This window comes from Varanus komodoensis, unplaced genomic scaffold, assembly GCF_004798865.1.
Source record: "Varanus komodoensis strain SLA01 unplaced genomic scaffold, ASM479886v1 scaffold1, whole genome shotgun sequence".
NCBI classification, from domain to species: Eukaryota; Metazoa; Chordata; class Lepidosauria; order Squamata; family Varanidae; genus Varanus; species Varanus komodoensis.
In genome coordinates, this window is record NW_025335268.1 from 120354332 (window position 1) to 120381555 (window position 27224).

The 27224-nt window shown below is 39.8% G+C and overlaps 1 protein-coding gene across 1 annotated transcript; it reads right to left on the reverse strand.

Annotated features, from left to right (window-relative positions):
• Nucleotides 1-215: 215 nt before the first annotated feature.
• Nucleotides 216-26940, reverse strand: CFAP57 (cilia and flagella associated protein 57). The gene is made up of 22 exons (XM_044450858.1): nt 26784-26940; nt 24631-24947; nt 23030-23316; nt 22271-22478; nt 21406-21558; nt 20083-20222; nt 16578-16743; nt 14460-14573; nt 11978-12190; nt 11366-11539; nt 8986-9147; nt 8249-8404; nt 8020-8113; nt 6694-6884; nt 5685-5858; nt 5336-5494; nt 2965-3108; nt 2743-2859; nt 2076-2210; nt 1856-1999; nt 1309-1441; nt 216-488 (listed from the first exon to the last, which is right to left on the reverse strand). Exons 1-22 carry the CDS (start codon nt 26938-26940, stop codon nt 277-279), a joined length of 3750 nt encoding a protein of 1249 aa, XP_044306793.1. The 3' UTR covers nt 216-276.
• Nucleotides 26941-27224: the final 284 nt, after the last annotated feature.

Below are 27224 nucleotides of genomic sequence, written 5' to 3' on the forward strand. Positions count from 1 at the left end.
TGGAACCAAGGAATACTATGTGGAATGCTACCTATGAGTAAGCTTCCTTCTTTGGAACTCTGCATGCTTTCCCACGTACTTCTCCTGTTGGGAGATATGCACAAGACAGACAAATCCAAGCCGACTTGTTTATTGTTTCCTTTCCTCTTCTGTCACTGTCCAGAATTAGAAATATTAAAACAAAAAGCAGGAGTTGGGACAGGAAGGAGTCCTTGTTCTGATCAGAGATGCAGAGAAAATTAGCAGAGTGGTACTGTGGGGATCTTTCTGCACAGATCAGTGTGATGGTACACGAGTGCTTCTGTCCAAGTCCAGCATGGGAAGTTTCCCAGCTGACACAGGCCGGAGTGCGAGGGCTTCTTCTTGTCCTTGTATTTGGTCACGAAGATGCTTGATTTCCAGTCGCTGCATTTCAATGATCCTTTCAGTTTCCTCCTCTGGATTTAACCGGAGGACGCCTGGACTATGCTGATGATCAGGGGAAGGAGCTAGAAGAAATAGAAAGGAAAATCCTTGATAGAATTGTAGAAAATCCCCCAAGGGATAAATCAAGATGGAGGATACCCAGAAATATAAGACAAAGAACAAAACACAATCATACTTCGTTATAGGAATACGAGCAAGGCTAGCATCAGGAGCCGGCATTGTTGGGCAACTGCTGAGGCTGAGTAGGGGTCTCATTGCCACCTCACCCTGCCGCTTCCCACCACTCCACCTGCATCTTCACCATTCCTTACATGGTGAGGAGGCAGGTGGAAGTATAAGTGAAAGGAACACTTCTTCATGCTTTGTTTTCTATCCCCTCTGGGAATTAGAGTGAAATTCAAGTGATGTACTAGTGGCAACTGTGGTGGGGAGTGTCACCTTGCCAAACACCCCCAACAAAATCTTTAATGAACGGGAGTCAAAGTACTTAGGCTCATGCACATGGTGCAGTTTTGTTCACCTGTGTCCATCACAGCAGCAGAGTGAAACAAGCAAAAAATTCAAAACTGAATCTAGAATGCAAAAGAGACTTAAACACACCAGTCTGTTTTTGATAGCTATCGGAAAGAAGTTATTACGGACAAACACTGTGTGTGTGTGTGCGCGTGTGTTGACAGTTAGCCCCATCTTATGTAGGTTTTTAAAATACATTTCTGCATTAGTAAAAGCCAGATTTCAGCACATGCTCAGTTCAACTTAAGATGTGACATCTACTTCATAGCCCAGAGTCTCTACAGAGAAAATATAGCAAAGGAAAAGAGCAGAAATGATTTTCTGTGAAAGGGCAGAGTAAAACAGGAGCTAAAAAGCAACACTAATCACCTGTGGAGTGTGCTGGTTGCTTCTTTTGTTTCCTAAGGATTCCCAAAGTTGACTGGAGCTCATGGACTTGCGTACGAGTGACCTTCAGTTCTCTCCGCAACTCATTTATTTCCTTAATTAGGCTCACATTTTCCTGTTGGATCAAGACATAACATGGCCTTAATTGATGTTTTTCTACAGTATCCCAATAAAGATCGAAAGAAATGTTTAGCATGGTGAACAGAAGTATATTGACAGGCTGGATAAGAAGAGAAAGGGCTAAATGAAGCAGATGATATGAGGTGTGAAGGAGTAGAGCACTAATCCATGCCAATGTGGACTTCACATCTGCCTCAGCTATATTAAATTTTGCAGCAAAATACCAGTATATTGTCTTCTAAGCTCTTCTCATCTTGGCCATCCCTACAAGAGATTCAGTACTTTTCAAAGTTATACCTGGAATCTTCTGGGCCTGGGAATTTATAAAAGTTCTATGCATGGACCAAGTAGGATTCCCCTTAGACAATGGGATGGAAGAGTGGATTTGCCTCACTCCCTGTAGTAATACCTGCATGATGCGCACATAGTCTGCACGATGGATCTCGCCTTCTTTTATCAGCTTCTTCTTCAGTGTTGCTAGGTTGCGCTCAAGGTGTTCTCGTTGCCGTGTATACTCTAGGTGCAAGTCTGTGTTGACCCCAACAATCTCCACCTGAAGAAACAAAGAAGACAAGCTCACACAAGGCAATGCGGGGATCTACTGCTGAAAAGAAAGAATTCTAACTTACCATATCTGCCTTCTGCACATACTTTTCATAGATTTCCCTGATGCTTTCCTTCAGTTTCTTAGGCTCCTGGATAAGGCCCACACAATTATGAAGGTCTGTTTTAAAGCGCTTGATAAGTGCTTCCATGTCCCGCTCCTACAACCAAAGGAACATTAAAACAGAATGCATTGCTAGTTGCTTAGGCCAAACAGTTTCATATATTATCTGTGGAACATATGCTAGCCAGAGAGCATTCAACCCACAAAGACAGTGGTAGACCTGAGCTTTAGACCAGTAGTGCAAAACAGGGTCAATAACTTTTTCCAGGGATAACTGGGTCACTAATTTTTAAAACCTAGTGCTATTTAGTTACTTGCACTGCTCATTATTTAGTGCAATAGCATATTAATATACATAAATGTATTTTATGAGAGTGATAACTTAGTCATTTCTGCATGTGTATGATTGGAATACTGTAATGCCAATAGCAGAGGTGTGTTTAAACAGCATTATCTACAAATCTGGAGAGAAGGTACGTGAAATTATAGTCTTCAGATCAGTATCTCTTGGCAAACTAGGCAATTCCTTCCCATCACCAGAATCCTGCAGGCAATATTGCAGCATCTATTGTGTAACTTAGTGACATGATCACGACCTGTACCATTTTCTTCACTCCTCAGATTCTCACCTTTTGCATCTCTTTGTGCATCTCATGGTCTGTGGCTCTCAGCTTTAGCCGCAGTTCTGCTATGTTTAGTTCCAGTTGTGTGTTCTGCTTGTGAAAATGTTCCAGCTCTCCTTCCATCTGCACAAATGCAATAAAAGAGACTGATTGTGAAGAAAGCCTGATATGGATTTAAATCAGATCCAGTCACAGTGCAAGAAGTGCACTGGCTGATCTTGTCCTTACATCCTGGATCTGTTCCTTCATGGCTTTAATTTCATTCTCACGTGGTTCTATTTGCTTCTTCAATTCCTTTATTTTATAATCAAGTACAAATTTGAATTTTTCCAGCTCCTGGTTTTTTTTCTTCAGGTCATAAATCCGCTTTTCCTGGGGAAAATAAAGCAGGCATATTGTCAGAATTTGAAGCTGTGACACGGTGCCCCCCTGCCCAAGGTGATGAACAGTATACTTCACCCTTCAAGTGCCTAAAGGACCAGGAGCACATCTGCAGGTATTCACTCGGGTACTTCTGTCTTTGCCTTGCTCCTGGCCTTACTTCACCTTGCTAATATCTGATCTCAGTTTGCCCCTGGACCTTGCCTTCATCTCTGGTACAGAGAAAATGAGCAAGGGACTGGAGCACCTCCCCTGTGAGGAACAGCTACAACAACTGGGACTGCATAGGAAAAGGGCGAGTAAGGGAAACATAATAGTGGTGTTTAAAATAATGCATGGGGTATAGAGCAAAAGTAACACTAGCACCTGGGGTCATTCCATGAAGCTGACTGGTGGGAGGTTTAAGACAAATAAAGGGAAGTACCACACACATTGAGTGGAAACTATGGAATTTGCTACCCTGGGAAGTTGTGATGGCCATTGGATTGGACAGCTTCATGAGAGAGGAGGCTATCAGTTGCTACTAGACCTTGCTGGTTATGTGCTACCTCCCCTTTACTAGAGGTTGCATGTCTACATACACCAGTTTCTGAGGAGCTCCAGTAGGAGGAGATTTTGCAGCCATCCTGCTTGAGGAATCCTGTGGACAGCTGGTTTGTTACTGTGTGTACAGAGTGCTTGACTAGATGGAGCTTTGGTCTGATCCAGCATGGCTTTTCTTATGTTCTGGTTCTGCCAGGCCTTGTTGGTATTAGATCTTTGGCAGCTCCTGATCTTGCCTTTACCTCCAGACCTGTCACACTTTGCCAATATCTGATCCTTGCAGGCACCTGACTTTGAATTTGCCTGTGATTCTGCCTTTGCCCTTGGACTGACCATGCCCTGTCGATATTTGACCCTTGACATTGCCTTTGGTCCTGCTGCATTCTGCTAAGGCCTCCATCTACCACCATAATTCCTGTTTCTAGTGCTCCAGCCATAGCTACCTGTTGCCCATGTCCCAGACCTGACACAAGTGGATGAGAAAAATGTATCTAAAGAGACATAGTGGGCCTCTACACTTTCACTTTTAGACCTTCATTTATTTATTTCTCACCAATTATCAAGGACTGGGCTCTCAGCAGCTCTTAACATTCACACTCACACAATTTAAACATTAAGTAGCATACAAAAATTAAAAATATAATCAAATCAAATGAATATTCAAGTTAAACTACTACCAAGATTAACCCTAGATTAAAAACACTACAAAAATATAAATAGTAAAACTAATCCAGTGCAAACTCACAGGCTATTTCCAAATGCCTGCTGGAATAAAAACGTTTTAGCCTCCTTACAGAACTCTAACAGGGAAGGTGCCAACCTAGTCTCCTTTGGAAGAGTATTCCAGAACCTTGGTGCAGCCACTGAGAAGGCCTCTTCCATGTTCCTGCTTGTGAGGGTGGTGGGACTAAGAGAAGGGCCTCCCCAGAAGATCTCAGAGCCAATGCAAGCTCCTAAGAATACAGACTTTCAGAGAGCCTGGATAAAGCCATATAGGGCTTTATAGGTCATCACCAGCAGTCTGATTTGTGCCTGGAAACAGACTGGGAGCCAGTGCAGCTGTTTCAACAGAGGAGTTGTGTGCTCCCTATATCCAGCCCCAGTCAGCAGTCTGGCAGCAGCTCTCTGAACCACACAAACACTTCAAAAGCGGCCCCATGTGCAGTGCCTTACAGTAATCCCAGCAGGATGTAACTAAGGTATGTGTCACCATGTCCACATACTTTAGTCACCATGGCCAAATCAGACAGCTCAAGGAATGAATGCAGCTGATACATGAGATTTGACTGTGCAAATTCATCACAGAGGGATAATGGGAGTCAAAATGATGGTGTGCAGTAATGACACTGAGGAAGGAAGGTGGAATCAGACAGCCTAAGTTCATGAGGGTCTGCCAGAAAGTAAAAGAGAATCCATCTGGTATTGTATCCTGCCTTTTGTTGTTTGAAAAATAACCTGGGGGGCAGAAACCGCCAGCTCCCCCCTGATTACAAGCCTAGTCAGAGATCTCGGAGAACTCTAGTTATGTCTCTCAGGCAAGGAAGCAATCAAATAGGCCTTAGAGAGTCAGTTCTTTTCTGCCAGTTAGAGATTTGAACACCTAAATTCATCTGGGGAAAGTGGGGTGAAAAGGGAAACCAAGGAGAAAACAGAACAAATCTTCCAGACACCTTACCTTGTCTTGAATAGTCTCATCTCTTTCTTGAATCTCTCTCTTCAGTCCTTGAATGTCTTTTTCTAAGGCCTTAATGACTCCTTGCAACTTTTGCTGCTCCAATTTCATTGCTTCTATATCACTACAGCGCTCTTCAATCTCTTTCTGGAGACTATTGAACTAGCAAGAAAAGCATGCATTATCTGCCTAACTAGAGACAGTGAACCAGTATCTCATTCAGCAATGTAAGAATTGAACCAATCAAAACTATAATAAACTGGACTTTTCCAGCTCCTTTTAGAGAGGTACTGCTCTAACAAATGATCACATACAAACCAAAAGCATAAAAACTTGAAAAACCAAAGCATACCTTCTTTCTCATAATTCCTGTCTCCCCCTTTAGCCGTAAATTGGATTCTCTTTCCTCCCGAAGCCGCCTCTCATACTTGATTTTGATGTCTTGTATTTCTCTATCTTCATCTTCTTCAATTTGTTTCTTAGTTTCTTCAGACTCACGAAGTTGCTGTCTTAAATCATCCTGAGCCTAAAATTAGGAAGAACAAAATGCCAGGAAGGTACAAAAAGAGTCTGAACATTGTTTAAGATCAGAGTGAAATATGAGGGATTGCCTGGAAGAGGCAAAATCCTTGACTAGCTTAGTCACGAAGTAGCTTCTAGAGATACCAAAGTTGTCACTCTCTGTAGCCATAAAGAACACACTAGCATGGCTGGATGAATAACTACGATGGATATTTTCATCTGCAGGGTGCCATATCATTTAGGAAAGGCAACTGAAAAGTACTTTGACCTAGCCTCTCTGCAGTTGTGAAATGCCCACCACAATGCTCACACTCTAATAGTATGAAAAGCATCATCCTGTGTAAACTAATGAAATTCTAGGAGCTTGAAGCCTGAACCAGGCCAGCCTGACCACAGAAAGTGTGATCTGTAAGCACACATTAAATGGTGGTGATTAGTAGCAATCCTAACAATATATGTATTAACAACCAACAAGGTGGTGTACAAAAGACTAGATGTTCTGAGGTTGGGATAGGACAGGGTCATCCAATCCGATGAACACAGCCAGGAGTGTACACTGAGAGGTGTTCAACTTCAGAACAGAGTCAGTGGAAGGCAGCAGAGTGATAACATGTAGAGTCAGTACTAACTTCAAGGATAGGGGGTGGGTTGTTTCACCTGCATGCTCACTGTCTCACATTCTCACAGACAGAAGCCTTCACAAGCAGAAGGTTCTGTCTTCATTGATTCGTATATCCAGTGATGAGTAAATAACTAAGAATTGGGCTTACACAGAGAGAGAGAGAGATCTGCTGCCACTGATTTAGACCTGTTTTTACAATTAAGTATCCAGCTCCTACCTCTTCCAGCATAGTGCTCTTCTCAAGCAGCTTTGCCTCATAATATTCTGTCAGCTCCTCCAGTGCCTGGCTTTTATTCTCTTCCATTTCATGAATCTGCTTCTCATACTCCTCCTGCATGCGTTGGGATTTCATTTGCAGCTCCTGGTATTTCTCATACTCCAGCAGAAGCTTCTGATTGTTGCCAGATTCTGACCACAGCAGTAAAGAGAGAATGCAGCAGAGATTGGTAAGCTGTGCCTTGTCCTCTATGGGTACTCTTCAGTCTTCAAATTAACCACGAAGGAGCATTTTTGGACCCACATCTGTAGGTGCTTGCCCTTGAGAAGTTCCCATCACTTGACTTCAGCTCATACTATTCACAGATCACTGCTGACTTTGAGACTCCTTGTGTGACCTTTATAGAAATCTCTGCACAAGAATTTCAGACTCAATAGTTTTGACATTTGAGTGATAAAATCAGATACATGGGAGATAAATTCACACACCCCTCAAAAAAGCAGATATTCAGAAGAATCCTATGAAGATAGAAGGATGTTATAGACTGCACCACCTGTGCTGTCTCTGTAACACCCTTAATATAAAGATGAACAGGGAAAGAGTGCAGAGCAAACCCTTGGTCCTTTGTGACTTGCAAGGGCAGCATACTTTGAATAAACTGTCACCCATCTTCAAAATCCAACTGTATTACCATGCCTCTCTATTAATTGGGAAGACCCTGGACCAACAGAAAGACAAACAAATGGGTTCTAGATGAAATCAAGCCAGAGCATTCCCTAGAAGCAAAGGTGACAAAACCGAGGTGCCATACTTCAGATACATCAAGACGAGACATGACTCACTGAGAAAACGATTGTGCTAGGGAAAGACAAAGGCCAAAGACAAAAGGGAAGACCAAATATGAGACAGGCCGAATTCATTAAGGAAGCCACAGCCTTGAACTTAGAAGAGCTGAATGGAGCTGCCGTGGAGGGCACTCCATGGGGGGCTTACATTCATAAGGTCACCATAGATTGAAGATGACTTGATGGCACTGAACAAATGTATTGATTTGCATCTTTCTTCATTAGGTTTTCATTTCTCCCTGCTTGTTGGCGGGCATATATAATTGTAATGAACAATAAACCAAATTAGATACATTCAAGAATATTATTCTTTAAATCTCTACTTAAACTCAGACCCCACAGTTACCCTCTTAGCATGATAGACAACATGTGGTTCTGTCAAAAGATGTTTATAAAAACAGTTTATCCTTCATGTTTTGTTATGAAGATTAAAGCCCTTTCTCATGTTCTTTAGACAATTGCTATTCAATGTCTTCCTAACCTAGGTCTTGCACTTCTCTTGACTGCTTCTCTATTAGGTCTGAAACTTGTTCCTGGTGCTGCAGTTCCTGTTTTTCCTTCTGAGTTTTCAAAACCTGAAATAAAGATGAAAATTTCATCTGAACATAAGAATACTGGCCTTCTTCATCTTATTACTTGCTGAAAATTAAGAGGCTTATTAAAGGGAAATTCAGATATGCTGAGAGATGCAATTGCTGTTTGACACATACCTGGTTTTTTGTTTTCAGTGATTCCATTTCCTGGATAAATTTCTCAGTTAATTCCTTAATCTTTTCATTATAATTCATGTCTTTAAGACGTAGTTGGTACTCATTTTCCATCTTCAGCTCCTCTACACGTGTTTTAAGCTCTATCATGATCTGAGTCTGCAGGTAAAGGATTATAAGAGCATTTGCAAAATAAGTCAGTGGCAAACTTTCAGGAAGACATTTTCAAAAAGCTCTTGTGAAGATAACTTGCCAAAACTGTATCTTGGGGTTGCTTCAAACGTTAGTAGTGAAATCCTAAGCAAGTTTATTTAGAAATAAGTTCTATTGAGCTCAGTAGCTGCCAGTTACATGAATACTGAAGTGCAGCCTAAATCATTAAAAATACACATACAATATTTTATGAGCACCTGAAACATTATCATGTGTCAAGGCAGTGCATGTATGTTTCTGGACAACCCATAGAAGCACATGTAAAAACCAATATGCATTTGCTATAACTTGTGAAGCAGCTGTCGCAAATATGAAGCAATGTGACTCAGAAGCTAAGTTTTCTTATCTTGAGTTGAGATATGATGCTCAAATCTTACACTATACGTTTCATTCTAAATTTGCGGTAACACTCAGGGCCATGGTTCATACTGGATCAGTGGTGCTAACACTTTGGTGTCAGTTTCTCTTTTTCCACTTGGAATCTCATATGGGAATTCCCAAAGCAGTAATTGAAGTTATATACTGACCTTTTCTTCCATGTCTGTTCTAGTGATCAACACTTCATCAGAATAAGGCACCTCTCTCTCCCTTTTCAGCCCTCGTCCCTCTTTATCATACACTTTCCAGATAATTATACAACCATCCTCTGCGGACGTTAGCAGGAACTGGTCATCCGCAGTTATAGACATCTGGGGAGGGGGTAAAAATGCACAGTGAATTCTGAGAAAACACTGAGTCAGGGAAAGGAAAGGCAGTGAGCGGAATCAGCAGGGATTTTCATCACTGGATTAACTTATCATATAGTATATGATAGTGTATAGAAAACTTCATTTGTTGAGTGGTATAGAAATTAAATAAAATATATGATAGACTGTATGTAGGCTGATCACTGCCCACTGACTTTCTTCCCTCTGAGAATGCCTTTGCCTATTACAGCTACACACAGGAACCATCAAGCTGCCTCTTGCACTTTCAGGACAAGATGTGAAAGGAGAACTTGTACATCACACTTGTGACGAGAAGTGTGAGCTCTGGATGTGAGGAATACTCATACATCTCACCACATTTGCTTTTCACAAATTATCTTAGAAATACAGAAGAAAGAAGGGTTGATCTTTTCACATTTCTACCTTTTGTTTGGAGGGGGTGGGGTCTCCTATACTTTTTCAAAGCATGCAGACATGCAGGCTAATTCAAGATCAGCGTTCCTGCTTCATCCAGTATATGAGAGGGTGCAGGTAATCAGCTTTACAAAGAATTAGAAATAGATTACCCAGCCAACTGTTTGTGTTGCTTTCAGCAATATTTATGAAAGTTGAACATAGCTTCATATGCTATGTTCAGTGTGTAGTCCATACATTGTTCAATGTATGGACCACACTTCATCTCTATAGGCATTTACCTCTAGTGACAATCAGACTAAAAAGGGGAAACATGTGCAGATAATGGGGTGATAGTTGTATTAGACAGTCCATGAAAATAATGAAAAATGAAAATAATGAATGAAAATAAAAAATATGAAAAATAAAAAAATGAAAATAAAATGAAATGAAAATGAAATGAAATAAAATGAATGAAATGAATGAATGAAATGAATGAATGAAATGAATGAAAATAAAATTAAATGAAAAAAATGAAAATAAAAAAAATAAAATGAAAATAATGAAAAATATTTTGCCCATTTAGAAATAACCACAGCTGACTTAATTAGCAACATCCAATGCTAAGAGTACATACTTATACAATTTCAAATGTATAATGTTGCACTTAGTGAATAAAGTTGTGTTTCCCCTTATGTAGCTTTTTCACAATAATATATCATAAAGAGGGGTAACAAAGTATGTTGTACCTCTGAAACTGGAACCAGAATAGGCTGTTCCAGTACTAACATCATTCCAAATCCCCAGGAGATATTTATCAGCCTCAATCCTGCTGTGGAAATATACAGTCAACCTGCAGTACATAGTATGGTACAGATTGTGCAGGGCAGCTGTTTCTGGACAAAGCCCGATACTGACTTTCTGTTCTATGGTCTCCCCCATACTCTGTGCCAAAGATGGTTTGTTTTTGAATAGCTGTCTGACTAATCTCACTTCTTATAAACTTGAGTTTTCAGAGTCACCCTCCTACTCCTCTCCTTCTACTCCGTTTAACTCATAATCCAAATCTGAACAGCCTGGTTGGGAATGGCATATTCTGAAAATGCTAGGTCCCATTTTCACATTCCCAGTTCTGTTATGCTCAAGTTCATCCCTTCAGTTAGCTTTACCTCCTCCAATATCCATTTCAAGCATTTCTTGAATTCCTTACTATTCCTTTTCCTAATCAGTCTCTGAATTCTCCCCTAGTTTTGTTTTTCTAATGGAAGTACCACAGCATGCCAATTTTACAAACAATACTAAAAAGCTTATGCTATTCAAAATGCATGCACATGTTCTCACAGCCTCCCACCCATTATTATGAAGGAGGTATCAGCAGTAAACAAGTTCTCCAACTGAAAAAGCCACTTCCCAAAAGTTACTATGGACTTTATTGGAACTGTTGTGGTCTAGCCTCAAAGAAACTAGTTACTCACTTGAAACTAGTTACTCAAAGAGATCGTCTCTGCATTCTCCTGGCAAGTGAGCTCAATCTAGATAGCAGTCTTAAGGGTATTGCTTAGACATTAGGTGGAACTCATTCTCACTGCTCACTACTGCTGGAATATATGATGTTGGCTTTAAGTAACCTGGATATATAATATACATATATTTAGATAAGACTGAGTGGCCACTTCTGGCTCATCTAGTAATACATTATACACCCCTGTGTCATTAGCTCTTGTAGATTTAGAAACAGAAGAGATATAAAAAGGCTAGGGCAATCAAGGTGACTTGGAAACTGATGGCAATACATTTTGGCCTTTACCTTGGTGACTGGTCCAGCATGGGCTTGATACTCATTGAATTCCTTGTGTACAGGCAGTGGGTATTTCATAGCTCGGATGGTCCCTGTGGAGGTTCCAGTGAAAACCATGCGCCCAGAGCGAGCTACTACTATACAGGTGTAGGCAACATCAAAAGTAGGCACTTCTCGTAGTATCTGAAAGACAGGACATCCAACAAGGTCTATGGTGTTGGCATTGTTTTCATATGAATCAAACTACAGAGCAAGCATTAATTCTGAACTAGAAAGTGGTGAGGGATTCATTGTTCCACCAACAATGACCACATTCACTATAGTGAATGTCCTGCTATCCTAAGCGTGAGGAGCCCTGGACTTCCTACCCAATCTTGGAGTTATGAAGGAAACCACAGTATTAGGGTTCATTAGCAAGGTTGACCCAAATGTGCAGATTCCTGGCAACACTGTCACAGAGAAGAAAATGAAGCTAATGAAAATAACAAAGTGAAACAAACAGACAATCTCAATTGCTGAAAAATCCAGGTGGATGTTGGAAGCCACAACTTTGCCTTTAGTAACCCTTAGCTCTCCTTTCTACAATATTGCATGCCCATAGATGAATATGTATGAGCTCACCGAAGAATCACATATCTCCTTGATACTATGATCGGATCCAACAGCAAAGACAACTTTTGCATCAGGTGATATTGCCACTCCACTGTAGCTACAGGATTTGAGTACACACTCGGATTCTCTCTTGCCATTCTGGAGGTTCCATTCATATACTGCTCCATCTGTGCCACAGGAAACCAGTTTATAGTCATCCATGCTCCACACCATTGAGCGCACCTGGGTAGTGGGGAAGATGTATGATGCCAAGGCAATCACTGATTAGTCACAAGAGCAACTTAATAATGTTATAGTGCAATTATATCCAAATTCTTTACTAAAAGACTCACAGAACACAGTCCCTTCTGTACTTTAGTCATTTGTGCTTACAGTTTGCTTTTAAGCAGCTAGAATAAGCACTTTCATAATAGCTGATCTAGCTAAGGGGAGCAGGAATTATTTTTATATACCAACAACAAAGTAATGGCAGCTATAACATCTAGGCTTCAGACATATCTCAAGAACTATCCAGTGGAAAGGATGGACTTGCAGCTTGCAATTGCCCAACTTTCTTCTAAGATTTGTTCTTTCTCAAGTTCCAGTGGTCTTTTAAACAAATGGCTTAATAAAATTGCTATTTTCCAGCAATTCTTCATCCTCTATGTTTTAATTTGATAACTTATACTAATACCTGTTAGTACTTTTAGTTTATTTTCAGTGTTTTCTCTTTAAGAGGGCTAACTTTATGCATTTTCAAAAACATTGTTTAACCACTGGAATTATACTAATTATGCTATCAAATTCTAAAGGAAAAAAATCTCTTCACATTGCTTGGAGGCAATTCTTATGAAGGTGAATGACTGTTACAAAGCTGTTTTATTCTGGTAACAACCCTTCACTTTTATCTAATGATGTCATTTCATCATAGATAGCAGCTTTGCCTTCCTTAGCAAGATTCCAGCATCTTTCACTAAAACTTTGACTAAAAGCCCTGTATTAGTAAGATACAGGGCACTGAATTGTAATGGTTACAACCTGATGAAACCTACAGGTAAGTTTCAAAAGGGCTCAGGGGATTGCGATTTGCCTATTTCTGATCCCTGGGACACTGAAACAGGAAGGGCAAATGCTCAGGAAGAATCTTCTTTCCCTAGAACTGTTTGGGTCAGAGTTCCTAAATTTAGGAGAACTGAAATCTCTCTTGAGTTGATATTAGGAAGTGATAGAGTTAATCACAGCTTAGGATCTTGGAAGGAATATCCCACACAGTTTGTAATCATCTGGCACATTACTGATATGTGTTCAGTTCTGTGCCCACAAACACCAAGTCCTTGTGTTACCTTTCAAAGATCAGTCAGGTTCAGCCCACAAATCAAGGCCATATGGTTTGCGTGTCTCCAAAGTGTCAAGTGGGGGTTGTCTGAAAAAATGTCCAGGAAGCAAGCCAAAAGTCTAGATATCCGAATAGTCCTTAATGAAGCCAGAGAATGCCAACAACTCTTGCCGTTTGCCACAATGAACAAGCTCTAGCCGATCTAATTTATAGCCAGCTATAAATCAGCACAGCTGACTAATTAGGTCAGTGTGCTGTTTCATTTGAAGGCTCCACACTCAGCCAACTGTGTGCACTTCTGCTGGTGCCATGAGCTCCTTCTCTCTAAGGGGTAAAATCCCTCTGACTTTGGTTCTTGCTCTTGAGTAACTCCTGGGACTGCTTAAGAGGGACTTGGCTGCTCCTCCAATGGAGGGCAGTGAGCTACAGCCTCAACCCCTGTGTCTGATTGTAGCTGGGGCCCACTGTACTGGCTCTCTTCATCTGAAGAATCCCCTTCCAGGTAGGATATGACAAAATGAAATCAATACCAAAATGTAGTAGATAGCATGGTATCTACAACACAGTCAAAGGTAAGCACTTTTAAACTTTAGTAAGAAAAAATAAAGCACACAGTAATACTGTTGAATTCAAATTCTATGCATGGCAACTCAGGAGGAGGACTCACGGGTCCAGTTTGCATGCAACAGAAAATTGTTTAATTAATCCATGAATTAAAGGACACAAGTGGGAATGGGCAAGCATGTCAACAACCTAATAACCTCATGGACTGTTGAACCTTGCTCTCATTTGTGGTCAGCAAATTAACCCAAAATCGCAGTTGTGTGTGTAAAGGAGTGCAATGATAACAGTGATTTGCTTTGGCTAGATTATATTTTCAGTTTATGTTAATGAAAACTATTGCACATAATAGATAAGAAACCTGAATAACTGATTCCTTTGTGAAGAATGGCTCAAATTATATTTCACTAACAGAGAGGAATGGCCAGAGCACTTTTTGTAATAACAAGGGTAAGACCTGCACACTTTTATTATTCAGCTTCTAACTGATTTCTAATAAAGAAGATGATTTAGCCATTCCCAGATCTCCAAAATTTGAGATATCTTGTTTTTTCTAATGGCAGACATTCTGTTTAACTTACACTTTTAACTGTATTGTCACATTCACTTACTGACCTTCCCATTGTGTCCTTTCAGATTAATGACATTGTCAAAACTTGTGGTGGAGTAAATGTGAATCACATTTCCATTTACTGCTGCAAACAGATGACCACCTGTACTAAATGCACACTGTAGAGAAAAACAGGAAAAATACCGAAAAATGAGAATCAATAGTTACCATAAATGACCCAGAGCAGCATGGGGTTGGTCTTGTGTCCCAGGCTATTTAACATCTACATAAAACTGGTGAGTGGGTTCATTCATAGTTTTAGAGTGCATTGTTCTTAGTATGCTGATGACACACAACTCTATTTCTCTTTTTCATTTTCAACAGGTGAGGTGTGGATGTACTCAACCAGTGTCTGGCTACAACAATGGACTGGATGACATCTAACAAACTGAAGCTCAATCCAGACAAGACTGAGATGCAGTTAGTTTTTTTCTGATCAGATGGAGGGGATTCAAGCTGTTCTAGACAGGGAAGCACTTCCCTTGAAGGAGCAGGTTCCTAGTTTGGGGGTGCTCCTTGAGCCATCTGGGTCACTTGAGACCAGACCCAGCTGGCTTCAGAGGCACAGAGTGCCTTCCACCAGCTTCAGTGGGTGGCCCAGTGATGTCCCTACCATGACAGAGATTACCACAGTAGTTTATTGAAATCAGACTCTCTCTAAACTATATTACTGCAATGTGCTGTGTGGAACTGCCCTTAAAGACTGTCCAGAAGCTGCAGCTTCTGTAAAATGCAGCAGTCAGCATGAAGTGCCTGATCCTGACTAAACTTGGAAACTAAGCAGGGTCTAATCTGGTTGAAATCTGGATGGATGACTTAAATGTTGTGAACTGCCCAGACATCTTCAGCTATGGGGAGTATAGAAATGTAATGAAAAGTAATGTAATGCAATAATAGTAATAACAGAGACAAGACAGTCTGACCATAACACCAATTTTGGCCTGCTTGTATTGGCTGACTATCTGGTTCTAAATCCAAGGTGCCGATTTTAAATGATTAAACCCTACATGGCTTGGGACCACAGGACCTGATGTACGAAAAGCCTGACTACCATCTACCAGGACACTGCAATCAAGATTTGGGGCCTGCCTCTGATGCCATCTCCAAGGGAGGCTCAGCTGATGGCAACAAGGAGAAGGGCCTTTTCAGTGGTGTCCTCCCTGTTATGGAACAAGCTCTGCACCGAGGCCCACCTGGCACCAACTTTAATTTTTTTGGCACCAGGTTAAGGCTATCTTCTACCACAGGACATTTAATTTTTGAACTGCAGATGATTTCAGAAATGGTCTTGGGATAAACTTTGTCTGACTGACCCTGGCTTCCTGGGTTGAGTGCTACTTTTGTGAATTCTCACATCCAGTGGACTCCATCTGGGAGAGCCTTGTCATTACTGAGGGAAGCCTCTTTTTGGTTTTATTCTGACACTAAGGACCCTCTTACCTACTCCATGTTTCAGACTTAAAACAAGAAAAATACATAACTTTCTTCTGTTTTGATAGCTTTTAATCCCCTCTGCAATTTGCTCTCCTTTTCCACTGAATGTTGTAACCTCATCATTGATGTAACCTCAAGTTAACCTCATCATTTCTCATTTCCGTCTCTCCTCTTCCTTTTTGGGACATCTTTCATTATCTAACTGCAAAATTGCAATTTTGCTTACTTTCTCAATAAAACTCAATTCCTAGAAAACCTCTAATCTCATGTCCTTTGCTCCCTTACCTCATATGTGCGCCGCTACCTAGGCTGGAAATTGACATTACTAGAATTACAATGCTCTTACATATTGAGAAAATTTGCCAGCTCTGCAAGACAGAGAGCAGTCAGAATCCCAGCAGAAAGGTGTTCCCCAGCACAGGTAAGCTAATTTTTTCCTAGTAATTTGTATTTTGCAAGTGGTGACTCCCTGCATATAGAGAAGCAGTCTACAAACATGTACACAGATACTTGTCCTTAAGTAAGTTGGTGACACAACCTCCTATGCCGCACCCATGTCACAAAATTCTCCTCTTCCTCCCTGATGATGGAATCTTTCAATATGCTCACAAAATATTTTTGTATAGTTACTCCTTCTGGTGTTTCCCGATTTAAATTCCTCTAGCAGTTCCCTTCTCTGCTGTTCTTACCTCTCTGCATCCTCGTACAGTGAAGTCTTTGAAAGCACGGATGTCATCAATAAGAACATTCATAAGTCGGAGTTTGTCAGCAAAACCAACCAAAACATACAAGCCACTAGGGTGAAGGGAAAGTGCATATGCCTCTTCTTGGTACTCCTTATAGAGGTCCAGTGTGCTGAAGTGAGAACAGTCATGGAGGTAAATGCCCAGCACATACTTCTTTGCAACAATACTGTTGCAACTAGCACTGTTCTTGGCCATGCTTTGTCTAAACGTTCTCTATGCTGTGAAACAGACCACAAAACGAAGCAAGGGACAACACTGCAGCGTCTAAGACTTACCTGTCCAATTCAATGCATTCAAACAGAGCAGAAAAAAATTACAGTAGTTAATATTGATGCAGATTATTTAACATCAGATGATAAAGATGAAATTGAAAACTGCTGTGCAAGCATCAAAGAGGAAATTGATAGCACAACAAAACAAGACATTCTGATAATCATAGGTGACTGGAACCCTTAAGTAAAACACAAAGCTGAATCCAGTGCTGTAGAACTTGGCCTAGCGGTCAGAAATGAATCAGGAGAATGATACATAGAATTCTGTGAAGTCAACCAGCCTGACAGATAACTGTACACATGGGTATAACCAGATGGCCAACACAGAAATCAAAGACTGCTTTTGAAAGTAGAAGATGTGGAAGCTGAATTCTCACAGCCAGGCGCAGATTGTGGTAGTGTACACCCATGAACTATTAATATCAAAATTCAGAGCAAAACTGAAAAAGATCACTAACAAAATCATAGCACCCAAATTCAACTTAAGTAACATTTCTGAGGAATTTGAAGTCCACATAAAGAACAGATTTGCATTACTGACTTCGATAGATTATGAACCAGAAGAATTGTGAACTGAAGCCAGACACAACAGGGAAGAATGCAAAATACAATTCCTTTAGCAGACTGGAAAAAAAAGGTTTTGTGGGGAGATTCTAGATGCATGACAGAAGAAATGCTCAGAATTACTAAGGGCAAGAAAGCAGCAAAAGGTGACAGAAATAGAGTCAGAATCCTGACTGCAACTTTTCAGTGACTATCACATAGAGGCAGAAAGATCTAGTACATTGGCCAGTACAAAGAAATAGAAGAGAACAACAAAAGAGAAAAAAGCAGAGATCTCTGTCAGAAGAGCCAAGAAATCAAAGGGAAATTCAGACCAAATGTACACCAAAACATTTCAAAAGATCAGACTATGCTTTATAAACTATAAACTATAAGCCTTTGACTGTGTGGATCAAGAAAAGCTAAGGATGGTCCTAAAATAAAAGTTGTACCTCAGCATTTGATCATCTTGATGTGTAACTCTTATTGTGGATAAGAAACTACTATTAGGTAGAATGAGGAGAAATAAAATAGGCTCCTATAGGCAAAGGCACCAAGCAAGGATGAATGTTATATCCTTATCTGTACAATCAGTATGTAGAAAATATAAGGAAAGTTGGATCCAAGGATGAAGTAGATCATTCCATAAAGGAAGCCACAATCTTTAATATTAAAAAGCTGAGCAGGGCTATCAAGGACAAGAAATTTTGAAGGGTATTCATTCATGGGGTTGGCTTAAGTCAGAGGTAACTTGATGACATATAAGAACAATATTCATTTGACAAGAGAGTTCATGGTATCAAACAACTAAATGTAGGTGTTAGACTGATTAACACTGGATGCATCCTTTCCCCTATGCTCTATATATGGTGCTCTGTGGGTAGGGGGTTGTATTTACACTTAGCCAGTTGGCTCACTTAAAATGTTGCAATAACAATTTTGGATAAATTTTATCAAATTTTAAAAACAGATTCCATATATCTGATAATGCTATGGTATCTGACACAGAATATTTGTCAAGTTGCCAAGTGTGCTAATTTTAAAAGTTCATGTTCTAGTTCAGATGCTTGAAGACTGGCATCTCTGCCTTAACTATCTTCTTCCCCACTGAGTCTGTAAACTGCCTCAAATATCTTTCTAGACAGGGTTGTATTGCATGCATGCACAACTCACACCTTTTTGAACTCGCTGAGAATCATTTAGTAAGCAAGCAGGCCATTAATTTCAATTTCTTTATCTTCCCTCCACCCAAAAATTTAGATACCTAACACCAGGTGATTTTTATCTCAATGTTTTAGGAGTAAAGTGATGACAAACCTTGTTACAGGGCCAGCTGAGTAACATAGACAATGGATGTTTTTCTATGATGAGAAATCTGAGACCATTTGTATCATTCTTTTCAAAATAACAACAACACTGCCACCACCCTGAAATACTCCAGCTCCCTGTAGAAAAGTTACCCTCAAGTTAGAGGACATTGGGTTTTATCTAATCATACCTATGTGCTAGTGGAAAACACTTCTATTTGAACAAGGTAAGGCAGTCAATTTTTGCTGATCCCACCCTAACAACTGCATCATCCCCTGCCTCAAAAGATACTCCTGAGGACTGGAAACTCCTCCAGACTAGTTATGTCATGAAATGCTGCAGAAAGTGGTAGTGAGGAAACTGCAACTAGTGCAATATCATCATTGCACAGAACTCATGCCTTTTACAGTATGGCTATTTTCTCAGGGTTCTTTGGATACTTTACATCCTTCATTGCTTTGATGCCTATTGTGTTGGTTACAGAGATAAGAGATAAGCAAGAAAATCTATAGTTCCAGATTCAGCTACATTTGATTTCCCCAGCTATTATTCCTTCATTTGTTCACTGGAAACAATGATTTGAGATGACATGAACATCTGCAAAGATATATGGTTGAATCTAATCTCTATAATCCATGAACAGAAGATACCTGATCTAGTGAGAGGAGGCAGAGGTGGGGTGGGGGTATGGGGAAGCAACTTTTGTCACTTTCCCCTTTCCACTTTTTCCTTTCCTTCTGAAAATTGGCCCTGGAAAATCCCCAATCCTTCATAAGAAATATTGAAAAGTATGAGTAGGGTGTGTGAATGAGGGAAGGCTATAAAGGCAGGATAAAAGTCTAGATCCAACCTAATGTCACTCGCCTATGTAATAATTTGTTGAAACCAAAAATGAAAGAGGATCCCATAAATATCTATTTCCATTGCCTTATGTAAGCATAACAGTGGCCAAATATAGCTTGGAATATTCCTTTTATATTCTCTGTCATGATCAGAAACAAGAACATTTTGTGATCCTTATCTAACGATGATACAAGGAATGGGTCAATAGGCTTTTAAAATTTAACTGCTCCAAATACCATATAGATTTGGGGGGCATATAGAACTACTGCTTATATTTCTGCTACATACACAGCAATCTTATGATAAACTACAATAATATATCTGAACCTTGGTGCACTGTTTCATTTCCAGAACCATCATCAGTTTTAATTTATTGGAATAGGGCCAATACTTATAGTATTTCTATAGTTGTACATTTGGTAAATTGGTCCTCACATGTATGAATAAAAGGGCAGTATAGAGGAAAGAATATGCCCCCTTACTTGGTTTCGTAGTTCCAGATGCGGACAGATTTGTCCAGTGAACAGGTAGCAACAAGGGGCTTACGAATGCAGGTATCCAAGCCAGTAACAGAAGAAGAATGTATTGGATAATTCAGGTATTCAAAGTGAGCTGCCTCCCCCTAGTGAGATATAAGAGTTAGCTAGAAAAGCTCATATGACTGCCTAACGCAAACCAGTCACCACTCTATGGCATGAAGGAAAGCATTGAATATGCACTTGATTTATCAAAGCACAGGAAATACTATCAAGAGCATGCACAGCTCTTGTAAACCTGACTAGCAACCATAGTAAAAGTTGTAAGAGTTATCACTTACACATATACAAAAATTAATCTACCCCTCAAACTGGTTTTTTTTTAGGATTTCCAATTCCACATTCCCAGTGTTTTCGAAAACACCAACTGTAAACAGGTACTTTATCTGGGATGGCACATCTAATATAAGCAAAACCGAATTCATGTTTCTCGGTTCCTTGTGCAACACTGTTAATTGCTGCACTAGAGCATTAAAGTAAAAGGATTTGCAGCAGGAGGCCTGCCAATCTGTATACTAGGTATAGACAACATGTGAGCAGTATGCAGCTCCATTACTCTCTGCAGGTGTGACTTCTGCTTTTAAATTTTAGTGTAATTTTCACACTATGAAACACTTAATTATTCCATTTTTAATTATTTTTAGGCCACCTCCAGGTATAAAACTCTCTCAACTAAATTTGGCTCTTCTAGCATTTTGTAGCCAAAATGAAATGCTAAATGTGTCCAATTTAGTATGTCCTCAAGTGAAATGGGACCCTTTTATGCTCCACAGTCATTTGCAACTGAATTTTGATGTCAAATCATCATTTTTTTCTGACAGTTCATTAGAGTGCACAGTATACCAGAATGGCCCACGGAGAGCTAAAATGACAAAAATGGTTTTCTGACCCTGCAAAGTTCTAAACCCAGAAATCCTAACTGGCCCTGATTTGGAGGAAAGATCTAACAAATGGTCCAACTGCTGTAATTCATACAGTCTAGGTCATTATATTGCTACACAGTGACTGCTCCTTTATATGTGCAATTGCTAGATGAGATATCCAGTGATGATAATGTGATTACTACAGGAACTATACTATATGTCTTTCCTTCTTTATGTTACCAATTCTGGCTTCAAAATTTGTTGGTGTCCCTGCTTAATTTGATGTAGCAATACTATAAAATTTCTACTTGTTTGTTTTGCATTGCAGGAATATAACATTCCTCTGAATACACAAATGTGTAAGTCCCTGTCATTACTCAGAACACAGTGGTCAGAATGAACTCACCTTGGTAATCTCAGCTGATGACATAGAGAGGAAATAGAGCTGATTTTTATTTGTGCTAATTAGCAGTGTCTCCTCAGTAGGGCTGAAGGCAATACATACAATTTCCTGTTTGTCTGACTGGTTTGGATCACTGCTGCACTGGTCTTGTGGAATCTATGAAAGAAACTGGCCTAGTTAGATTCTTTCCCACACACTTTTCTATCCCAGTACTGATGAGTGCTAAATATCCTTCCATGGACAATGAAAGCAAGATTACACTGATTAAGGTTTTCACCTTTAATAGTGCAATCCTATGCTAAATCCACGCTGGCTGGCATGATCTGAAACCTGGTGTCACTTCCTTGTTGCTAGTGTCTCAGAGATATGCCTCTGCTATGAATGCCATACCAGGGTATTACCAGGTATACATGTTATGATGGTGGATTCCCACCAGATGCTAAAGATGAGCAACATGGGGGCAGAATTCATATCCTAAACTCTTCCAGTACTGGCTCCTTTGTTAATACCATTTGGTAAATGAAAGTGAGCAAAATGTACAGATAAAAAACCCAAACATTTAAAACAATGTTTTTCCATAGAAGTGGGGATAGGTAGATTTATGCTGTAAGAGTTATCAGGAAAGCAACGCTGTAATCAACTGGCTTTTGCTGGAAGAAAGCAGCACTTTTACTTCCAAGTTTGGTTTAGCAGAAAACGATATATATCTGGATGCTGGTTACTGTAGCATCCCTTTCAGTTTTAGTCTCTTCTGGAGGATCATTTTTGCTAAATATTGCAATCTGAAATTGATTCATACTAGCACAAGGAAATTGATTGATTCAACATAGTAAAGTCAAGCATTGTATGTCACAGACCTCTTACCTACCCGTATTTGTCTGCATTCTCTATAACCTTCTTTTTCCTCTGACTTCTCAAATAGTAGAACAAGCCCTGGACCAGCTGAGCAAGCAAATCCTTTTGAATATGCAGCAATAGCAGAGATTTGGGGTAGAGACATTTGCTGCTGTGTTTCAGTAACACAGACTGCCTCACTAGAGAATGCAGGGGAACTGGTAACAGGAAACTCAACCAGGCTTTAAAAAGAAATTGTTAGTCAATCTATTAGTAAACACAGAAAACAGAAATTTCATATGTCAGTTATGTACTGTATAAAAATAATTGTGTTTATTCTCGACTTATTTTTAATGTTGGAGAAGTTCTAGTATTAACACATTATCTTTAAACATATCCGACTTTAAGGGTGAAACTCTTAAAGCAAGATACTAACACACCAATCTTAAACATACTTCCTGGAAGCAAATATTTCAGGAACACTCTATTCATACAGACTTTTAAAATGTATTGTAGAGAGTTTGGTTGTTCATTGTTCAATCCCCTTGCATATGAGGCAGAGTATTCTTAATTCCATTTTACAATATAGCCAAGACTAACAGAACAATACTGGATATGTCTACTCAGAAGTAAGACTCAATTCAATAGGCTGATTTTCAGGTAAGTGTACACAGGACTGTAATCTCAGAGATAACTTCTCAAAGGTCACCAGTACAAACAGCCAAGATACAGTTTTAATCAGGACTTGCAGACATTGACTATTCCAAAGTCAACAGTTTTAAGATTGCTTTACCTCTCTGATTCTTGCACTTGTTCTTCCCTTGCTACTTCAGAGACTGTTTCTTTGTGCTCAATAGTTGTCTCCCAGCGTAGATCACCAGAGTCAAATAAGTAAAGTTTGCCTGTGTCAGTGCCCACAATCACCTTTTCTTCTGAGAGCCAAGCATGGGACAGATAGTTTTGAGGCTCTCCCCGTAAGAAGTTGGTCTGTTTTAAGGTTCCTTCTGTGTATCTGAAAAGTTTGAAAATCCCATTTCCTGTAACACAGACCTGAGTGTTATCCTGGGGATTAAAGCTCACCTGGAAAAGGAAGTATCACAAAATAAGCAATTACTTGAGAAGCCAGTTATTTTTAATGAATACTCCTATTTCAGTCTGCATTAAGAAATACTCCCCCTTCTTTTATTTATTTGAGACTGTCCATATTTTATGAGAGATGGAAAAGCCAGACAGACATTGACATATTCCTTCCCTTTACATGTATAGCCACATTAGTAAGTTTTCTTCCTCTTACTTCCTTGATGGAAGGAAGCAGGGAGAATTAAAATTACTGTAACTGTAATGCGGGAAGGACATGAAATGGCAGAAGTGCAAATTAATCAGTAGTATGTGTGGAATACTAAAACTGTAATTCTGAAAAGCAGATTTTTGAAAAGAAGAGAGAATTGGGAAAATATTTGGTAATAACCATTTGATAGTGATCTCACCTCCATAATAGAGTGAATAAACTATGAAAATTCCAGAGAAAACAGCAAATGTGGAAACAATCTGAATTGATATGCAAAAATAATAAAAATAGGATTCATTGAGTGGTATTAATCATGCAAGCATAGCATTATAGCTGGCTAACTACTGTAGTGTCCCATGGGGAATATTTCACACTTTAAAGGCTACAATGATTACCTCCATTTCAAATGTAAAATAAAGACATATAGGGTAGCTTGGGACTTCAGGAAGTGCTGTGAAATTAATCTTGTGTTGCTCTGTAGCTGTGTAATTGTGCTTCAGCACATGGAAATCTTACTCTAATTGTAGGCCATTGTTAGAATAGATAATGTGTGAAAGTAAGGTTGAGCGTTAAGTTCAGGGAACCACAACATTTACATGAGCAGTAAAATGTCAATGACGTCTTAAATACAATTATTTATCTGCAATACCTGTGTACTCATTTATTCATGCAATTTCTATTATTATTACACTGTTTTTATAGTCTGCCTTTTTTTCTTGTGAGGAACTAAAGGAGTTCCCTGGTAAATCTGTAAGGTAGGTTAAGCTGAGCATGAGTGCCTGGCCCAAGATCACCCAGTGAGTTTCACAGGCGAGTGGGCTAGAACCCTGATCTCCCAGATCTCCAACATGCTAACCACCATACTGACTCTATATGACTAATTTCTCTATGAAGAAAGTATGTAATATGAATAGCAGACCTAGGATTTCACATTATGACAATCTCCACAGCGGCAGTATTTCTTATTTGAATGTCTAATGGTAAATCCAACTGTTCATGTGAGGCAATGATGAGTGGTGATAATTACTTTGCCTATGTGCCTTAGTGTTAACACAAATGTACCCAAGAAGAGGTACCTGTCACAGGGTACTTCTCTTATACTTTACCTGATAGGGAGGATTATTCTGAGTATCAACTTTAACAATTGCCATTGTTCTTTGCTTTTCCCACATCCAATAAGCAAGATTTGATTCAGGAGGTCCTGACTGTGCCACTAAATACTTGGAATCGGGGGAAAAAGCCAGACTGATAAATTCTTGGACAGGGAAATCGAAAGTATTCAGGATCTTCCGCTTCTTGCATGGAACAGATGACAGTTCATAAATTGTAATTGTAGGTCTATCTTGCAGTACCTCTGAAATGGCCAGATAGCGTCGATTTGGACTAATTGCCAGTGCAAGCATCCCTTGGCTCTTTTCTGAGCCTGTAAAGCACACACATACACACAATAGCTTTTGTGAGCTTAACATAGCAATGTTAGGAATTCATGATCTGCAACCAAAATGCTAGTAAATTCCACTACTATGGTTTCCTACCTTACCTTCATCTAATTTTCAAATGCTTAACAAACTTCATGTGAAACTGAATTTGAACAGTTATGGATATTATATTTTTAAATATTTGTACATTTGTAATTGTTTACCAGTAGGTTTTTAAAAAACATTTAACAGTTTATAAATACTAAACATAAATAACAACCTGAGAAGGAAGAACATGGACAAGCATATAAAGCCTAAATTTATCCCTGCAATAACTGTAGAAGGGCTAGAGGTAGGAGGTTCCCTGACAGAGTTCTTGATTGATTTGTTAAGTACTCAATCTTGTTTTAGCCATAGTGTTCAAAGATACTAGCCTTGCATGGATACAACACCAAGTTATGGCATAGCATTATGAGGATAAGCCTTGTACAAATGCACTGTTTCTTCTGTTTGGCATCAGAACCTCTTGCTTCTGTTGTTGATTTGCCACAGTTTAACATTATATCCAAATCTGAACTATGGCTTAACTATGGTTTAATGAAATAAGCCAACTTCAGACTATGGTTCATAAAGCTGATTTGTTTCAATACATCAGATGGAAGGGTAAACAGTGTTCAACTGAAAACAGGAGGGAAGCCTTTCAATCTCATCACACCAGTGGGGAAAGCAAGGGGAAACACATAAGCCTAAAGCTCACTAACAGTAATTCAGAAAGTATTACATGCAAAGAAAGTCACTGATTTTGGAAAGGGTAAGTCTCTATAAAGTGGGGTGGACAGACTTCAGGCTTACAGAACCCACTCTGTTTTTTATGAGCACCCTGAGATCTATCTATGAAATAGTATGCAAAGAGAATTAAAGAACTCTGAGTCTAAAAATTTATTTGAACTACCGGAATGTAATGGAACTAACATTCCTTCCATTCTTGATATCTCCAAACTTTCTTCATTTTAGCAGTATAACATAGAGTAGGTAGGGGAATCATTTTTGGTGCTATTATTAAACAACTGGGAGTCAGAAGTCCTTACCAATTTACTACAAATCACTTCTGCCACACTGAGCTCCAGAAACATAAGCCCAATATGAATTTTGGAGCATTTGAGCAAGAAGGGAACTAGAAGCTAAAATAATTCATATTTCATCTCCACCTGGACATATAGTAAGGAGCAAAACTTTGTTCACGAATATCAAAGACACATGTAAAGACTTTATTTTATATTTAGAAATTATGTGGTAGAAATCAGCTTTTACCATGTTTTCCACTTTCAGTATGTTATTTGAATTTTGAGCCCGAATCTCTATTCACCTAAATTGTTTTAAAAATCAGATCACAAGTTTATGAATAATGTTTTGTATCAATCTGATGCATGAATATTTTGCACATATTAATGAAAAGACACTAGGTGATTCCAGATGGAGAGTTCTTGGAACTATCAATCGAAATACATTGGGTAGCTATCTGATCTCTTTAATAGATTTTCCATGATAATACAAAAAGACAGAAGAAATGGTGGGGAAACGCAAAAGGAAAATATTGGGTGTAAGACAACCGCCTGTGAGATTCCATGAGTGCAGCACTGTGATTGCAAAGGCAGTGTCTGAAAGAACCCAAGGTTGTCTTGAACCCCCCAACCCCCTCAAAAAATGTGGCATGGTGAGATCAGGATAAAATACTCATGTGGAAGCGCTCACTGCCTGTACCTAAAACTGAACTCCTCTGTCTTTTATTGCCTTACTTCTTTGGATATTTGGGAAGTGGGAGAGGGAGAAGGCACATTTACCTGGGATGAATTTCTGCCATTTCTGCTCTATGTGATACTTCACACAGCTATTACCCGCAGGATACACTATTATCTGTTCATCGAAGAAACAAATATTATTTGCTACTCGAGACTGGAATCCAAAAATGTGGAGCGCTTGTGCCACAATCACTGACATGGCCCTTGGAATTTAGCGAACGGCGCTAGAGAACGGGAGACGAACACGTCCGAGGCTGACTTGCCGGCTCCGAGTCCCTCCGGCACCCACTCCTGGCGGCCCTCCCTGCGATGGGCGCCGCCGTCGGCCCCGTCCCGTCCCGTCCCGTCCCTGGCAAGTCCTTTGGCGCTAGTCCTCTTCGCGCGCCGTTCTTCGCCGCTGAGCGACCGGACTTTCCCCACAGCTGCGCTCTCGACTTCACTCGCTAAAAGGTCTCCCCGGTTCCCAGAGAAAAGAGCTGGACG